Raw genomic sequence first — 19,010 nt, 5'->3', positions numbered from 1 at the left:
AGATTGTAGGTCCCATGGAGGACAGGCTCTCCGCGCGCATTGTTGAGGAGTGTGCGAAGCTAAGTCAAGCGCATTTGGGGGCCTCTGGAAACACCCCTGTGTCCTCAGAGGGGGTACCCCCTGCACCTAAGAAAGTTTGTAGGGACGGGGCTACTGGGGCCCCGCAGGGTGTAGACAGGGGTGCCTTTGAGCAACCGACCCTTCCCCTGCATCGACCCCGGCTCCGGGACCTTCAGGGCAGACTGGGACAGCCCCTTCCTTCCCGGGAGGGATCTCCCCGGTAGACACGGAAGACGACGACGAGTCGGTGCGCTCGTGGCGGCCGTCCGGCTCCGCAGCGGAGTTACCACAGGATAGCTCAGGCATGGTGGACCCGGACGAAATTGTCCATCCGCGGTCAGCAGCCTGGGTGCCTGGGGACAAAGTCGCGAAGTTCGTGGCGGCACGCCTCCGCAAGCCACTAGAGAAGGAAGCTCAGAGTTGTCTGAGGGGAGAATGTCCACGTCCTACCCTAGAGGGAAAAGTCGCAATGACACCAGAATTAGATGGCAAAATGGCCACATTCATGGCTAAATTTGTCAAAGACCCCCGTAAGGGAATTGACCGGTCTTGGTGTTCCTGTCAGGATAAATGGCTGGATGCCATAGGCCCCATAACAAAGATCCTGGACATGGCCGAGGAGGCAAAGGTTTCTGGCACCCCCATATTGCCAGACGTGCTATCGAGCTGGGTGCAGAGGGTGGTCATATTTCTGGGGAACGCCAACTGCGCCCTCTCGACTGAACGCCGACGGTCTCTGTTGATTAAGCTCGACCCTAAGTTAGGAGACTTAGCCTCTTCGGAGGCGGGCGCGGTAGCGCAGGGCGGCTTGTTTGGAGACCCATTTATCAAGGAGCTGAGCAAGTTTGTCAATACGTTTACCTCCCTAGACCAGGCCCAATCCAGCATAAAGAGGGTGTTCCAACAACGTTTTTGCCGAGGGGCCGGTCGCGATAGGGGCCACGCGACCGGCCGTGGTGGTCAAAATTTACCCAACAAAGGGCAAAGCTCCGGCAGAGGCCAGTACAACTCGTCGGCAAACTACACCAACTTTTACCCGACGAGAGGCCAGCGCTTCCGGGGACGCGGAGGCGGTTTCAGGAATGATGCCGGCGGTATCAGTTCCCATGGTAAGTGTGATACCTGCGAGTCAGGTGCAAATTGGGGGACAGCTGGCGGGTTTCTCGGGCGCTTGGGCAGCGATTACAGCAGACGCATGGGTGCTGCAGACAGTGCGGGGTTACCGCATAGAGTTTTACGATCAGCCCTATCAGCTAAGGCCGCCACACCCTATAGTTTTTTCGCAGGCGGATGCAAACTTAATCGACGAGGAAGTCTCAGCTCTTTTACGCAAGGGAGCCATCTGCCGGACAGAGCGGCATCCCTACGGGTTCCTCAGCAACGTCTTCCTAGTGGAAAAGACGGACGGAGGACAGAGACCCGTGAACAACCTCAGAGAGTTCAACGGGTGGTTAGTGTACCATCATTTCAAGATGGAAGGGATCCATCTGCTCCGGGACGTTCTGCTCCCGAACGACTGGATGGTCCGGTTGGACCTCAAAGATGCATATCTGGTCGTACCCAATCATCCTCCCCACTGTCGGTTCCTTCAATTTCTCAGGAAGAACCAAGTCTTCGAATTCACCGCCCTTCCGTTCGGGCTTTCATCGGCCCCTTGGTGCTTCACCAAGCTGCTACACCCAGCGGTGGAAGTCCTTCGGGGACAGGGGATCCGAATGGTCGTCTATTTGGACGACATCCTGCTGATGGACCAGTGCCCCAACAAGCTGCTCCTTCAGCTCAATCGAACAATTTCATTGTTGCAGGGCCTGGGGTTCATCAACGAGGACAAGTCAGTTTTTTCACCTTCACAGACGATGATATTCTTAGGTTTCGTAGTGGACTCTGTGCAGGCTTCACTCAGCCTTCCCTCAAGGAAGATAGCCAGGATCCGTCATGCACTGAAACAGACGACTGCAAAATCTCACACCTCCCTGCGGCAGATTGCCAGAGTGGTAGGACTCCTGTCCTCTTCCATTCAGGCAATCTTCCCGGGACCCCTGCATTATCGTGCCCTACAGCGCCTCAAGGCGCATCATCTCAGAAAGGGTTTGTCCTATGACCAGCTGGTCCCTCTATCACAGGAGGTGAAAGGGGAGATGGCTTGGTGGCTCTCCCATATGGAAGCGTGGAACGGCCGAGCAATCTTCGGCTCTATTCCGGATTTGGTCATCGAATCGAACGCCAGCAGATCCGGTTGGGGCGCCCGCTGCGGAGAATTCTCTACAGGCGGCGTTTGGTCGTCCATGGACAAAGGCTCCACATCAATTGTTTGGAGCTGCTGGCGGGATCCTTCGTGATCCGCTGTTGGACCAGGGACTGGTAAAATCATGCATCCTTTTACGTATGGACAATGTCTCGGCGGTTCGTTATGTGAACCATCTGGGCAGTCCTCGGTCCCGAGCACTAGCGGATCTGGCGACGGATTTTTGGGATTATTGCCTATCCCATCGAGTCTCGGTGACGGCGGAATACCTTAGGGCCGGGACAATCAAGTGGCAGACTGGCATTCAAGGTATCTGCGGGATTCCAGTCTTTGGAAGTTGGACGCCCAAGTTTTCCAATGGCTGAACAGCCTGTGGGGTCCACTCCCGGTGGACCTGTTTGCGCCCCGTCTGGATTTCCAGCTACGGAGATTCTACAGTTGGAGACCGGACCAACTGGCGGAAGCCACGGATGCGTTCCTCCAGGATTGGAGTCAGGGAAAGCCCTATGCGTTTGCCCCTTTCTCGATGGTGCTGAGGGCGGCAGCTCAGCTCCGCCGCCAGAGAGCAAATGTGATTTTGGAGATGCCGTTTTTGAGGTCTCAAGTTTGGTTTCCGGTTCTTCTGGAACTTTCCTGGGATTCTCCAATCCTACTCCCCCGGCTCCCTCATCTCCTTCTCAATCCGAACGGGGATCCACACCACCTCATACTGCAAGATTCTCTCCGCCTTATGGCATGGCGGCTTTCCGGAGACGTTGGTCGCTCCCAGGCCTTTCGGACTCGGCTCAGAACCTTTTGTCTAAAGCCTGGGCCGGCAGTACTGCAAAGAGGTACCGATTCGCTTGGACCAGGTGGGTTTGTTGGTGTCTTCGACGACACCTGGATCCCCTGGTCGCAGGAGTTGTTCCCATCTTAAATTTCTTAGTAGACCTGGCGGCGGAAGGCCTAGCATACCGCACCATTAATGCGATGCGGTCAGCGATTTCAGCGGCTCACGAGCCAGTGGACGGAGCTCCAGTGGGGGAACATCCCTTTGTTTGTAAACTCCTAAGGGGACTGAGACTGTCTTTGCCCCCGGAGCCGCGTTATTCTGTTCTGTGGGACGTGAACATAGTGCTCAATCTTTTTCTTTCCTGGCAACACAACAGGTACCTTTCCCTGAAGGAGTTGTCCGCTAAATTGGCTATGCTCCTGTGCTTGGTATCGTGCCGCAGGGTCTCGGATGTAAGGGCCCTGGACATTTCCGCGAGAATTTTCTCACCAGAAGGGGTGACATTTACAGTGGGTCGTCGCACAAAGTCGGTGACGAGATAAATCTCCTACCCAGCTTTCGCGGATGTTCCCAAACTCTGCGTGGTTCAGTGCCTTAAAACATATGAAGATGTCACTCTTGAACTTCGCCCTCGGGGCGAAAGGCAGTTGCTCATAGCCCTGCGTAAGCCACACAAGGCGGTTTCTTCCCCCACCATAGCCAGATGGGTGCGGTGGGTGTTACAGGAAGCTGGCATTGACACCAAGATGTTTGGCGCTCATTCGGCTAGGGGGGCCATGGCCTCGAAGGCTTTCTCGTTGGGTGCGCATTTGGAGGACTTGATGCGTGCAGCGGATTGGTCCTTGGATTCCACCTTTAAAAGGTTCTATTTTAAACTGGTGGTGGATATTGCGCATCTGGTGGTAAGTAAGCTTTGAACGAGCATAATCTGAAGCCTCCGGTCCTGACATAGAATCGAAATTTGCCTAGCTTTGTAACGGTAAGTTTCAATTCTATTAAGGACACGGAGGCGAGGATTATCCCTCCCGGTCCTTCGGAGGAGATCCCACCCGTATGGCTGTAAGTAAACAGTTTATTCTTTCATGGTTATTAAGGGAATTGCTGCATTTTTTCCTTTGCGGATAGTTGACGATTGTTGTTACTAATTGTCCTATTTAGCTTTACAACGCTTACGCTGTTGTTGTTGTATTCCGCTAGGTAATGAGGGTTCGAAGCAGTACCGTTGATGTTTCGGCGTGACTCGCGCAAAGAAAGAGGAAGGGGACACAAGATGGACGCCCTATCTTCGTGCGATGGACACTGTGAAAGGACTATTGTTGGATGGTTATTCATGGACTTGATGGGAAATGTAGTTTTCTTCTTGGATTTGGATTATACATGTTCTTAATCTCTTTGTTTGGAGATTATACAGTCATTTTTTTCTGAACTTCAGTGCTTTTCTGGGCTGCTGTGTTTTGTAATTGTAATAAACAGCGAAGAAGGAAAAGCATAATCCTCGCCTCCGTGTCCTTAATAGAATTGAAACTTACCGTTACAAAGCTAGGCAAATTTCGATTCCCCTTTAAGATAGGAACACGCAGAGCACAGAACACACAGTACACCCAGCGCTCACGCGCTCCCCATACTGGACATCTGAACCCTTGACCTACTGGCGCTTATTGTGTCCATAAAGGTTGAGACCCACCTGCATTCACTATCAGGTGGCCTGATTTACACCCCATGACTAGGCCGGCATTCCTTTCTCCAAAATAAGATCTAAACTGGTTTAATATGCTCCAAAGACTGTATATAAAGACACTCAGAATAAATGTATGTTGAGACAGTCCTCAGACCCGTTTCTGAGGATGTTTACTGGTCAAAGCTTTTAATTAAACAAACTGTTCCCGTTTTGCCAAATGCCTCTTGTCTTTTGTTTTTTAAGGTCAATTAATATTCCAGCAACAACATGGATGAGAAAGATATTTGAGAATACTCAACAAAAGTGTCCTTGTTTTAGCTTTCAAGAGCACTATTATTTCCATTGTAAAACAAACTCCCTCGTTGTGTTCATTTTCAAAGGAAATGCTTTATGTTTTACAGCTTTGATTCCATCAAAATAGCTTAAGGTGTGCCACAGTTTGATCATGAATACAGAATGTAGAGCTCTAGCTATTCAATATAATATGATGGGAAGCTGCAGAAGAACACTGGGGAATGAACTGACAGTCTGTTGTTACTGTTGGAAGTACATGTTTTACTAGGAATATCAGACTTCATGCTCACATGGCTGAGAAATGAATTAGTGTGAACTTATGGAAAATGCGCTCCCATTTTAGCCTCTGGAACTTCCCTTATGAAACCTCTATGAGAAAATCATGGGAGAAGCATTTCTCTCTCAAACATGATGAGGCCATGCTGCTTTCAGTGTTTATTTTTTGGGATTTGAGTGTGTTTCCTTAGCGTTTTCCAAACTGCTTGCAATCAGTTCTTATCGGTGTTTATTCAACTGCCTAACCCCCAAAACAGACAAAAAGTCTGTTTTTCAATTGTTTATAAAACATGTTGTTTTTGCAGTGATTGTTAGAAGGCACGTATTTAATTTAAAGTTTAAATAATGCAGTGTACGTGTGGTTTTCCCATTGGCAGCATATCAAATGCATTTGTTAGATTGGCACAGCCAATTGGTAGTATGTTTATTTCTATACTTTTGGCGGCAATAATTTCCCTTAAATGTTCTACAGCTAAACCAAGACAAACATCCAAATCAGATCCTTAGAAATTGTAACCTCTTAATCGGACGGTTTGCTACATTTTTCAAAAAGTAACTATGTAGAAATTGTTCTTTGAAACTCACCAGAGCTACCATTTCATGAACCCAGCTATTTTCTGGAAAATATGCGATCCTTTGAATTAGAAACTGACAGCAGGAAGACCAGTGCCAGATTAATACCATCATCAAACATGAGTAAACCAGTGGCATGTAACCAGTCAACCCCCATTTACTGAAGTCCTGCACCTATAAAGAAAGAGAAACAGACGTATTTCTTTACAGGTATTATCACAGAAAAATAATTGCATACATCCCAAATGCCCCTGTTTTGTATGTTTCTACATACACACGCACATTCTTTTCAAATTCATGATTCGAATTGCCTTACCTGCCCCTACTGAGCTAACCAACCATTGATAATGGCCCGTCAACAACCACTAACCCTCGTTAATGTTTTCCAGGGTTTGGTTGTGTTTATTCCGCACCCTCTGCTAAGTGGTGCCTAACTTGTCAGATTTATGCAGGCAAAATATTCATAACAAACAGAACTCTGTAGGAATACCTTTGAGCTGTTTAACCGCCTAGACAGGCCTTCGTGTGCTCATAAATGTTTCTGATAAGTGCATATGTAATGCTTTTTTCAGATTGTGTATCACTAAATGCATAACATGCTAACAGATATGACTGCCTCATTTGATAACAAACTAGATAAAGATATTTTCAAAAAAATCATTCCAGAGATAGAAATTGAATGGGCACTTTTGCTACAAATATTAGAAATCTAATATGCAGCGTTGCAGCAGGATGGAACATCTGTTTATCCAACTGTGTGGAGAAACTCGCCAATGACTGTTGTGGGCTCTAAAAGGTCAAAAAAGAAAAACAAAAATGTGGTGGAGGGTCCTAGGGATATTTTATAGACCAAACACAGATTATTTCCCCTACAAATAATATATGAAACAACAAAGAAATCAGGTGGTCTCTTTACTGGGATGAGAACTCTAAACACATATAACAAACAGAGTACTACTATGAACAAATATAAAAAATGAGAAGACCCTTATGAGAGATTGGATTCCCATCACTCACAGCAGTGATCAGTATTATCATTTGGGTATCCTTCCTTCCATCCACTGTGACTCATGATCGTAGAGGAGATTCTAGTGGAATGGGTTGTGAAGAAGAAACCAAAGGAAGGAGCACCAGCTCAATGTGATCACAACTAGTAGGTGAGAAAAGTAAGTGCAGTGCAAAAGGGTGTAAAAGTGAAGCTAAAAAAAGGATTTAGAAGAGAGAAAAAACTTTTATTAGCATATCTCTTGTAATCCTTATTTAAAAACAGTGCAAAAACAGCCTCAACAAATAATGGCTGTTGAAAAGTACGGTCAACATGTTTCAGCCTCCTGGACTTCTCGTCCTAGGCTTTCTTCAAGACCTGACTCCAATAGATATTGCACCTGAATTGAACAATCCAGTGAAAGAATGTATAATTTTACAAAAAGGTTTAGGTACATACAACCTTCTGTACCAAATCAAGATCCTCTGTACTGGCAGGATATAGTTGGCACCTGTCTTGTTCGAGGATCAGACCTCACCTCTCCTGGTCACAACTCAGGTCAATGAGGCCCGCTCTATCCGTCGGTACCTCCGGCTTGGACCAAGCTGGGTATGGAGGCTCTAAAAGGTATACAAGCTATTCACCCGTGAATGGGTTTACAATGTGGATAAGGATTAGTTACTTACCTGTAATCCTAGTTCTCTTCCAGGGGATCCTCATCAATAGTCATAAGCATTAGAATATTCCCGCCCATGCGCGGGACCCCGGAAACACTATATTATATGTGCCCCACATATATTTACTCATATATATACACCTATATATATATATATATAAAAAAACAAGCAATTGCAGCCAAATACACAATAGAGCTTGATTATGCTGTAAAGAATTCCCACCATACATGAAACATATGCATTAGAAACATGAAAAACAACACCAAAGATTGTTTTGAAACTGTTTTAATGCTGAAAAAGCAGTAGAAATTCTTATTATATCCTGAAAGCATAGAAAGCTCCCAGGCTGCATTGCAAACACACAGTCTAAAAAGACTGAAAAGATAACCTGTAGCTGCATGCTACAAAAAACTGACACCGTGCTTTTAAGGCACTCATGACCCCCAGTATCCCATCATGCTTCAGGGGTGACAGTTGGGTCAGTTGTTCTTTTCGGAGACTGAAAAACCATGGCAACAAATAGGTTAACAATATCTCCAAATTAATAAAGATTCTTTGCCCGGGGAGGCGGGAGGGTTGCTTATGACTTTGATGAGGATACCCCTGGAAGAGAACTAGGATTACAGGTAAGTAACTAATCCTTCTCTTCCAGGGGATCCTTATCAATAGTCATAAGCATTAGAATAGAATAGCGAGCCTCACCTCATCTCCCTGCGGGCAAAGGACTAACAATACAGTAATAACATTACTAAGCCAAGAAAAAACTACGCTTGTACAGGCTGAAGGCTACCCAAATAGATTCCTCAAAGAGGCTTGTCCTACTTGAGTATCAGCCCTGGAATCAGATTCTAGACAGTAATGCCTTGTAAAGGTTTGAACTGATCTCCAGGTTGCAGCCTTGCAAATCTCTGACATAGGGACATCATGCAGGAAAGCTACTGTGGCCGCTTTCCCCCTAGTAGAGTGTGCTTTAGGTGACAAAAGTAAGGGCTTGCCTGCAAGCTGATAAGCCAATTTAATACAGGAGACGATCCATCTGGAGATGGATCTCTTGGCAGCTGGAAAGCCCGTTCTCAGTGGACCATAGTTGATAAACAATTGGTCCGTCTTCCTACTCTCTTTGGTCTTTTCCAAATAAAACTTAAGGACTCTTTTGAGATCTAAAGAGTGCAGCGACCGCTCAGCCGGGGTCATAGGGTTTGGAAAAAAAGAAGGAAGAGAAATAGACTGATTTATATGAAAATCAGAGACAACCTTAGGTAAAAATGATGGATGTGCCCTTAAGACTACTCTGTTGTGATGGAAAACAGTGTAGGGTTCTTTTGTACACAGCGCTTGTATCTCACTTACTCTGCGCGCTGATGTAATTGCAACTAGAAAAGCGGCCTTCCACGATAGGTGTTGCAAGGAAGCTCTGTGGATGGGTTCAAAGGGGGGGCCGATCAACTTAGACAACACTAGGTTTAATTCCCACGAAGGAGAAGGGTTTCTAACAGGGGTGTACACTTTCTTCAACCCCTGTAAGAAGTCCTTGACCACCTCCATCTGGAAGAAGGAGGGCTGAGTAGGAGACTTCCTATAAGCCGTAACGGCAGAGAGGTGCACCCTGATCGAAGCATATTTAAGACCAGATCTTGCTAGGTACAGCAGGTAAGGCAGAATCACATCCTCCGGTGCTGATGTAGGATCAAAGTGACGTTCTCTGCACCAAAGAAAAAACCTCTTCCACTTAAACTCATAAGACGTTCTTGTGGAGGGTCGGTTTGCTTCCTTTAAAATGTGCATACAATCAGGTGGCAAATTTAAATGTCCGTATTGTAGGACCTCAGGAGCCATGCTGTTAAGTGCAGTGAGGGAAGGTTTGGATGAAGAATCCCCCCCCCCCCCATCTTGGTCAGCAGGTCCGGCCTGCAGGGCAGTCTCCTGGGTGGAAGCACCGACAGCTGTAGAAGGTTCGGGTACCACCACTGCCGAGGCCAGGCCGGGGCTACCAGGATCATGGTCATGCTGGATCTGATGAGTTTGGACACCACCTTCGGAATCAGGGGCAGAGGAGGAAATGCGTACGCAAATGTCCCTGACCAGTCCATCAAAAGGGCATTCCCCCTTGTCCCTGGACGGTGGAATCTGGACGTGAAGGCGTGGCATTTTGAGTTTTCATCGTCCGCGAACAGATCTATTTCTGGACGACCCCAGCAATGGAAGAGGTCTGCCACCACCTCGTCGTGGAGCACCCAGTCTGACTGATCTTCGAAGTGCCTGCTGAGTGCGTCAGCCTTGATACTTAGCTCTCCTGGGAGATGCACCGCTACTACTGTGAGGTTCCGGACGAGCAGCCAGTGCCATATGGCTTGTGCCTCCAGAGAGAGAGGACGCGACCGAGTTCTGCCCTGCTTGTTCAGGTAGAACATGGGCATCGTGTTGTCCGTTTGGATCATAACTGAGTGTGATTCGAGTGCAGGAAGGAAGGACTTCAGAGCCAGATGGACTGCTCGAAGCTCCAGCATGTTGATATGGTAGGTCTGTTCTTTTGCTGACCACCTTCCTTGAATCTGCAGACACCCCATGTGTGCTCCCCAGCCTTCGAATGACGCGTCTGTGACTATGGACTGTGTCGGGAGAGGTTGGTGAAATAACACTCCCACCAGAAGGTTGCGTGGGTGAGTCCACCATTTTATGGAGGTCTTCGTCACCTGAGAAAGATAGATCCGGTCTTCCCAGAGCCTTGTCGACTGATCCCATTGATCCTCCAGAGCCTGCTGCAAAGGTCGCATTCTCAGCCTGGCGTGAGGAATCAGGAAGATGCAGGACGCCATGGAACCCAGCAGAGACGCTACTTGACGCGCTGTTGGATTCTGGGACTGTAATAGAACTCTGCACTTCTGCTGCATAGAAAATAGTCTCTCCTCCGAAGGATACGCTTTTCCCAATTTTGTATCCAGAACGGAGCCCAGGTAGTGAATGGATAGGGTTAGTAGTTGTACTGACTTCTCCATGTTGACGTGGAGGCTGAGCTTGTGCAATTGTAGCAGGCAAAGGTGGAAGCCGTTCTCTACCTGTTGAGGAGATGGGCCTTTTAGGAGGAGCCAGTCGTCTAGGTAGGGATAGACGAAAAGTCCTTTTTTGTGCAGGAAGGCTGCCACCACTGCCATGCATTTGGTGAAGACTCTCAGCGCTGACTTTAGCCCGAAAGGCAGGACCCTGTACTGGTAGTGTTTGCTGCCCACCAGAAACCTTAAGAACTTCCGATGTCGCATGGCAATCGGAATGTGGAAGTAGGCATCTTGCAAGTCCATCGAACACATCCAATCTCCTACTTGCAGATGTGGACATATTTGGTGAAGAGCAAGCATGCGGAACTTCTCCTTGACTATGTTCTTGTTCAGAACACGAAGATCCAGGATAGGCCGGAACTTGTTTTCCTGATCCTTTTTTGGGACAAGAAAGTATCTGGAGTAGACTCCTTTTCCCCTTTGTGAGGGAGGCACCTCTTCTATAGCTCGTTTTTGGAGAAGAGCCTTCACCTCTTTTAAGCAGATCGAGATGGTGCGGACGAGATTTCTTTGGGGGAATGTCCTGTTGAGGCGCACGGAAACGAAGAGCATATCCATTGCGCAGTGTATTCAGCACCCACCGATCGTTCGTTATGCTGCCCCACTCTGTCAGATGTTTTAAAACACTTCCTCCCACTGGAGTGGACAACGGCGCTAGAGGAAGCCAGTGCTCATTGTTTTCCTCCTCTCATCGAGGTAGAGGACTGCTGACGACCTCCTCTACCTCGGCTGGCTTTACCACCCCGAAACTGGGTCTTGCCCTGGGTCTTGTTTTGGGACCACTGAGGGGTTTGAACCCTCTGTTGAGCCCCTCTGCCTTTTTTGGTCTTGAAACAGCGGTTAAACTCTTTCTTTTTTCTAAACCGACTACCTTGACGGTGTCGAGCTCGGCTTTCATCCGAGTCATCTCGTCGTCCGTGTGCTGGCCAAAGAGAGATGTTCGGGTAAATGGGAGGTTCAGAATGCGCTGTTGCGCATCGGGCTTGAGGCCTGTCTGGCGCAGCCACGATGAACGTCTGGCACAAACCCCATGGGCATATGTATATCCCGCCAGCTATTGCTCCATCTGCAGCAGTGCTAATTATCTGGATAGCCACCAGACTTCCTTCCGTCAGGGTCTCCTCGAAGACTTGTTGGTCCTCCTTAGGCAATTTTTATTTAAAACGCTCCATTGAGTCCCATAGGGCTCTATCGTACCTGCCTAAAAGCGCAGCCGCGCTAGAAACCTTCAGCGTTGAAGCGGCAGAACTGCAGACCTTGCGGCCCCATGAGTCTTGCAACTTGCTGTCCTTATCAGGAGGAGTTGAGGAGGAGGGAGAGACTGGTTGGGTTTTTCGTGCCACCGCCACGACTACTGAGTCAGCGGGCGGGTCCGCTTTCACAAAGATCGGGTCAGAGGGTGCGGCCTTATACTTCTTTTGGATGCGAGCCGGCACCGCTTTTACCGATGCTGGAGCCAGGAACACATTATTGACAGGATCCATGATCCCTGGGACCAACGATAGCACTGGACGAGACCCCGGCTTTTGGTGAAGAGTCTCAAAGATCACTGTCATGGAGACCTGTGGCACAGACAGCTCGATGTTTAATTTCAGTGCACCCCTCTGTAGGACATCATGATAGGTGTTTATATCGTCGACCGGGGAAACCCTAGAGACAGGGCTATCAACCAAAGTCGGGGAGTAATCCCATATGGAAGAGCGGGTAGAGGAGGTAGAAGAAGTAGCTGGTGTTCGAGCTCTCCTTTCGCGAGATCTTCTGGTGGGTACCTCCCGTCTAGGGGAACGATTGCGCCTCCTCTCGTGAGACCTCCCTGAGCGCTCTTCTCGTGCAGGGGAACGAGATGCAGCTAGCCTCACAGGCGATCTTTCTCTGCGCCTGGGAGGAATGCGACCGTCCACTTCCTCGACCAGTCTTTGCAGAGGAGATCTGTGTACTGTGCTGACATATTCCTGCAGCCGTCTTGTAGCCCCTGAGTCTCGCCAATTGTGCAGAGGCATATTCCATCTGGGAGACAACTGCACACCATCAGTGGGAGGTCTGCGAGCAGGACTTCTAGATCTGCTGGCAGGACTTCTGGATCTTGATGGGGATCTGGAAGAGCCCGAAGAGTGACGGGAGGCTGATTCAGTCACTAGGATCACTGGACCATCCCTGGATCTCGTAGCAGAGTGTCCCGCTCGTTCATGGAGTCTCGACGTCGATCTGGACCGTTCATGGTGCCTCGACATCGAATGCTCTGAAGGCGCATGCCTCTACTCCAAGCGATGATGACCTCTCAACATCGACCGGCGCTGCTCCGCCGTCGACGGAGTCCTTTCCTTCGACGCCGACTCTCTCTGTGGCGCCGGTGGATCAGGCAATCGCGACGTCGTATGCCTCAACGGCGAATGGCGCGAGGAATGATGGTCTCTCGACGCCGAGCGGCGTTGTATGGCCGACAAGAGAGCTTCCTCTCTTGACATCGAATGTCTACGTGACGTCGGCGGAGGGGTATTGGTCGCCCTCGATGCCGAACGTCGACGCAACGTCGACGAAGATCTCCTCCTCGACGCCGATCGACGCCTGGTTGTCGACGGCCGAGGACTTGGGGCTCTAGACGTCGGTGGCTTAGCCTGCGACGACGGAGGTGAGCCAGCTCTCGACGCCGAACGTCGTGACGAAGACGACGGCGGAGGCTCCTTACCCCTCGATGCTGAACGTTGCCTGGTTGACGTCAGTGAAGGAGACACACTTCTCAACGCCGTTCGCCGTCTGGATGACGACGGCGGAGGTGTAACGCCCCTCGACGCCCATCGTCGCCTGGTTGATGATGGCGGAGGGGTCTTATCTCTCGACGCCGATCGTCGGCGAGTTGACGATGGCGGAGGGTCTGGACATCTCGACGATGACATACCTGATCTTCTTGACGGCGAGCCCACCGTTGACGGTGATAAACGTCGTTCTTTCGAAGAATGACCCACCGGTTGCTCCTTTCTCAGTGCCGAGCCTAAGGCTGAAGCTGCAGGACGAGAAGACTCGCCCTTTGAAGGTTCTCTGGACCTCTTGGAGCTCTTCTTGGCTGGGGACCTCCCTCTAGAAGACCTATGGGCTAGGCCAAAGACTCAAATTCTCTCTCTGTCTTTCAAAGTTCTTGATGACAGGGACTCACAGTGAGGGCAGGTCCTTGGGTCATGGTCTTCAGGTAGGCAAAGGATGCATACCTCATGGCTGTCCGTTTTTGCCTTCTTCTTGCCACAAGAAGGGCATTTGTCAAAAAAGGACGGGATATCAAGATGAAAATGCCAACCAACAAGAGAAAACCTACTTGACTAGATGAAAAACGTTGAAGTAAGGTCAAAAACGTAGAAAACTGAGAGAATTTTCTGTCAGAAACAGAAAAAAGAGTGGAGCTGTGAAACCAGGATCCTTCCTGAAGGAGCCGGAAAGAACAATGGACCCAACTGTCACCCCTGAGGCATGATGGGATACTGGGGGTCATGAGTGCCTTAAAGGCACAGTGTCAGTTTTTTGTAGCATGCAGCTACATGTTAGCTTTTCAGTCTTTTTAGACTGTGTGTTTGCAATGCAGCCTGGGAGCTTTCTATGCTTTCAGGATATAATAAGAATTTCTACTGCTTTTTCAGCATTAAAACAGTTTCAAAACAATCTTTGGTGTTGTTTTTCATGTTTCATGTATGGTGGAAATTCTTTACAGCATAATCCAGCTCTATTGTTTATTTGGCTGCAATTGCTTGTTCTTATATATATATATATATTCACTGAAAAAACCATAGGTTTTAGGCCTTATATAGTTAGGAATTAACATATGAAAAACCATTGAAATTCCTCCTATATATAGTTAGTTGGTCTAACTATATATGGCGCACCCGCAATCCACTGCTGATGATGTTGAGGTTCCGTGACGGTTCCGTGACGACTTGAACCCGTGTTTTCAAGTTTGTCGGAAATACATAATATTGGTATCAGCGAACCGCAAATGATCCATTTAGTATATCCTAGTGTTTTCGCTACGCTACGAGCAAGAGCACTCCTTCCATTGACATATTTCTGATATACCCACGGCATCCATCTTAGATCATGGCCGCCATTTTGTGTTTCCTTGCCCTCACATATGCAATAGCCTCTGATCACTTCATTCACTCCACTTTGATTAAGGACACGTAGCCGTAGCCGGAGATTCACCTCTTACATGACACGTGCACCTTAAACCAGATCACGCTGTAGCTGCATGATTCGACAAAGGCTGCCTCCTCTGCCTGAGGCCAGTCCTGCCAAACTGGTCTTCGTGTCCATTGTACCTGATCATGATTAGGCGGCCGAAGCTGGTAGCCTTGCCCATTTACAACCCACAAACATCCCTTATCCCGCTTTTCTATCTTCCACACCTGGCTCTGTTTCTTTCTTTCTGAATCTTTATTAGGGGGAGGTAACGAACTTTACGATGAGGCGGTCCGGGTCCTGAATGCAATATTGACAGGGAATTGTGACAAACTAGTGGGAACTAGTGGGAACCCCTCTTTTCGCAATGTTTGGCCTCAGATATTATCGACGGTTCCTGTGTAACATCAAATATTTATTGTTTTAGACACAAAGGTTTTGGGAATGTATTACATGTAAAGAATTTGCCCCTAGCATAAAAAACCGTATATAAGGAGCAGCCCTCTTTGTACAAATGGAACAGGCTCCTAGTCTCTGCCCGTGTGTAGATTCTGTGACTTCTGTGTCCCTGCAGTAATAAACCTTTGGTCTTTGACGCCACCATCGAGAAGCCCGTGTTTCTGTTCATTTGTGCACCAAGGCAGGTGGAACTCCGGGGTCTTCGGGTGTTGTACCCTGACACCTCTGGACGGAACCAAAAAGTCCAGAACTCCAATTGGCGCCCAACGTGGGGCGACGTCATTCGGTACCGGTCCAAAAGCCTGAAGAGTTCGAGAAGCTTCGTGTGAAGATTCCTGAGGGAGGCGCCCCACTTCATCGATCCCGGCATATCGCAAAAGTGGCCCGAAGTTCTCTTCCACGAGGGTTTCCCGTTCAGGACGGCTGCAGTGGGCCGTTGCCTTGACCGTCGCCCTGTCTTGGACCCGAAGTGGTGCAGTCCTTAGTACGGCGAAACGTGACGGGTTTCTCCTTGGTGACGTCTTCAGTGACTCAGTTAAGTATTTAGTGATAGCTAGCTGGTTACTTTGTGAGGATTGTTAAAAATCCTTGATCGGTTTTTGGTTTGGTTTGGTTTTGTCAGATTATCATTGGTTGTTCTAGTTACGATAATCTATTTGGTTTAGTTTTGGGTATCGATACATCAGTTCGTTTTGGTAGGCCTAAGTTCTTGGTTCGAGTGCACATATTTGTTCCGTGTTTTGTTTGTTTTGTGTTCTGGACTGAAAATGGTAAGTCGGAAAATGTTGTCTTGTTTTGGTTGCAACAGTGACTCACGATTGGAGGACTCTTGTCTGGTTCCTCCGATTGGGACTCCCCTATATGATTTATATTGTAAGTATGGCGTGGGTCCTATAACTTATAATGAGATATGGGTCCGCTATTGTAAGAAGGATGGTGTCCTTAGTTGGCCACTGCATGGAAGTTTTGAACAAGAGATCCTCGACAATTTAGAAGAGAAATTGTTCAAAAAGAAAGCCCGGCCGGCAATGTTTGATTCCTTCCGTTATTGGCGGAAAGAATCCAAACAGAGAGAAATGAGAAGGTTGAAGAAAGAGCAGAAAGAACAAGAAGAGTTAACTCTAGAACAAGCGACTAAACAGTTGCAGGCTAACGAGTGTGAGAAGGCCATAGATGTAGCCATTAGAGAGCATAACTTAGCGATTGACAAGTGCTATCCTGCCTTGCCATCGAAAATGGCTAAGATTCTGGAGGACTCCGAAAACGATCCTCTGCTGTCTTATCTGTTACGGTCACCTCCACCGTATGCACAAGGTGCTACGGCTCCACTCGTCCCGAATGTTCAATTGCCGGTTGCTGGACAACCTGGTGCTCCTGCTCCTATCCCTCAGAATCAAGTTCCTGTACTTCCAGTGGTGAATGTAAATGTTCCTACAGCTCCTCCTCTTCCTACACTGCCAACCCCTATACCTACCCCTGTACCTACTGCTCCAGAAACTATTTTCCTCGATACTCCTACTGCTTCCTCATCTATTCCTACCTCTACTGCATTCTCTATGTCTGCGAGTGTACTAACTCCACTTTCTGTTCGTCGAAGAATCACTGATTCGGTTACTAATATGCTGTCTCCTATATATAAAACTTTGATTAAGACTCCTACTACTGACTCTGTACAGAGACGGAGTCAGCTTCCAAGTACTGAGGAACGGGGAGTTTTAGATTCCACGGCTCTCAGATGGATTTCGAAGGGTAGAAGATATAGTACAAGAGATGTGTTGGACACATTTATGCAGTGGGGAGAACCAACGCAACGATACGTCTTTGATGAGATGTGCTCGTTGTTACGTGAAGAGATAGAAGAAGACGATGTCGAATCAGATTTGGAAGATTTAATTAGGGTTCAAAAGGAGTTTGCTGCTGGAATGATAGTGGGAGAGAAAATAAAGCAAGCGATGGAACTCATTTTAAGTTTTAGGAATGATCCATCTCTTCGTTCGCCGAGAGATTTAGAGAAAGGTAAAATGAAGCTAAGTCGCCAATATCCTATGAGGGAGGTTCCTCCAATTTGGCGCGAAGCAATACAACGTGATGATAATGCTGGTATTGCGGCTGCTCCAGCACAGTTCCAACGAGTGTGGATACACATTCCATGGAAGCGAGCAGAAGTGTTAGCAGTGAAACAGGCCTTGCCAGATCCGCGTAAGAATCCAGCAGGATATTACAAGGAATTAACACAGACAGTTGAGGCTTGTATAATGAACTTAGCCGACATTGATATGTTGTTTGGTAATGTAGTTCCGCAACCAGTGTGGGCTAAAATTCGTAGAGAGGATCATCAGGCTGCTTTAGGTGGTGATTGGGCAGCCATCACTGCAGCAGATAATCAACAAATAGGTGGTGCGAAACCTGAACCTTTGATCGCTAATCTGCCAGGTAGAATAATTGATCTAATGAAGACTCTGATGCCAGCATTGCGTGTTAATTGGGACAAGTTGTCAGCATGTAGGCAAAAGAAAGACGAAAGTGTCTCGGACTTCTTCACGAGGTTCGAAGAGACTTTTGTGGATCATAGTGGTCAGGACATGAGTACAGAAGGAGGGCAAAGACTGTTTGTAGATAAATTTGTGCATAATTTGTTACCTGAATTATGCAATAAATTAAAAGACTCAGAAAGTGCGTGGGCTGTATCTACGACAGCGCAAATACTTGCGACTGCACAGTACTACGAAAATAGAGATAAAGAGGAAAAGGAAAAATCAGAAAAGAAAACGAAAGATTTAAAAACTAAAGTTCTTTTGCAGCAGGCGTATCCGCCTCGCGCGAATCAGACTAATACGCAGCAAAACTCATACCAAAGGACAGATTATAGTACATCAAGACCTCAATATCAATGGAATCAGTGCGCGTACTGCAAGAAAGAGGGTCACTATAAAAATGAATGTCCGATCTTAGCGCAAAATAATGCAGCAGCAGCTCAGAGAGGTCGTGGTGGTTTTGTGCAGAATTCTAGAGGACGAGGACGAGGTGCTATGCCTCCACAAACGAATGATCGTCCCTCCAATCACTTTGATCAGAGAAATGGACAATCTGTTCAGCAAAATAGATCTCAGCAATATCTTGTTGAAGATTATTGTGAAGTAGAAGAGGGTTTTCAACAAAATGGGTACTAGGACAGCCATGGACAGAGAGAGGGAGTAGTATCAGTTCCAGTGGATCAGAGTGGGCCTTATGTCGCAGTAGCAACATCAGGTGTAGTCGAACCGTTTCTGTTGGATACTGGTGCCGCAAAAAGTTCTATCATGCATGCGAAACTCCCTGGCGCACCTTTGTCTGGCTCAACAAATGTTTCCGTAGGTTTTTCAGGCGCCCCTGTGTACAACCCGATATCTGGTCCTTTGTCTATTTCTGTTGGACCGTGCCAATTGAAAGCACCCCTGATTTTGACGACAGGTTGTAATGAAAATCTGCTTGGTTTAGATTTGTTAAAACGACTATATGCGACATTGTACTGTTCTCCGGAAGGAGTACAGCTTACATTGGGTAAAAATATCACCTCTCCGATGTACTTGTCAATGGACGCACTCCCGCCGGAGCTACGTTCACTCCCTGATTCTCTTTGGGCGACTGGTCCTAATGATGTAGGTCTCCTAGAAATTCCACCGTATGTAGTAACTTTGAAAGCAAATGTGAAATTTCCAAGAATTCCCCAGTATAAAATATCGAGTGAAGGTGAGCGTGCACTTATATTGATTGTGCAAGACTTGATTAAGAAGGGTG

The 19,010-nt window shown here is 47.8% G+C and overlaps 1 protein-coding gene across 1 annotated transcript in view; it reads right to left on the bottom strand.

Moving 5' to 3' along the window:
- The window catches only part of LOC147708073 (potassium/sodium hyperpolarization-activated cyclic nucleotide-gated channel 1-like), a 2,256,393-nt gene that overhangs the window by 1,426,220 nt on the left and 811,163 nt on the right, over positions 1–19,010 (bottom strand). Inside the window, exon 5 of the mRNA XM_086925298.1 lies at positions 5,911–6,072. Coding sequence (XP_086781424.1) covers positions 5,911–6,072 — 162 coding nt within the window. The remainder of the gene's footprint in view (positions 1–5,910; positions 6,073–19,010) is intronic.

The sequence above is a fragment of the Lissotriton vulgaris genome, chromosome 6 (assembly GCF_964263255.1).
Source record: "Lissotriton vulgaris chromosome 6, aLisVul1.2, whole genome shotgun sequence".
Lineage (NCBI taxonomy): Eukaryota > Metazoa > Chordata > Amphibia > Caudata > Salamandridae > Lissotriton > Lissotriton vulgaris.
The sequence above is the reverse complement of the archived record's forward strand: the minus strand, read 5'-3'. Positions and strand labels throughout refer to the sequence as shown.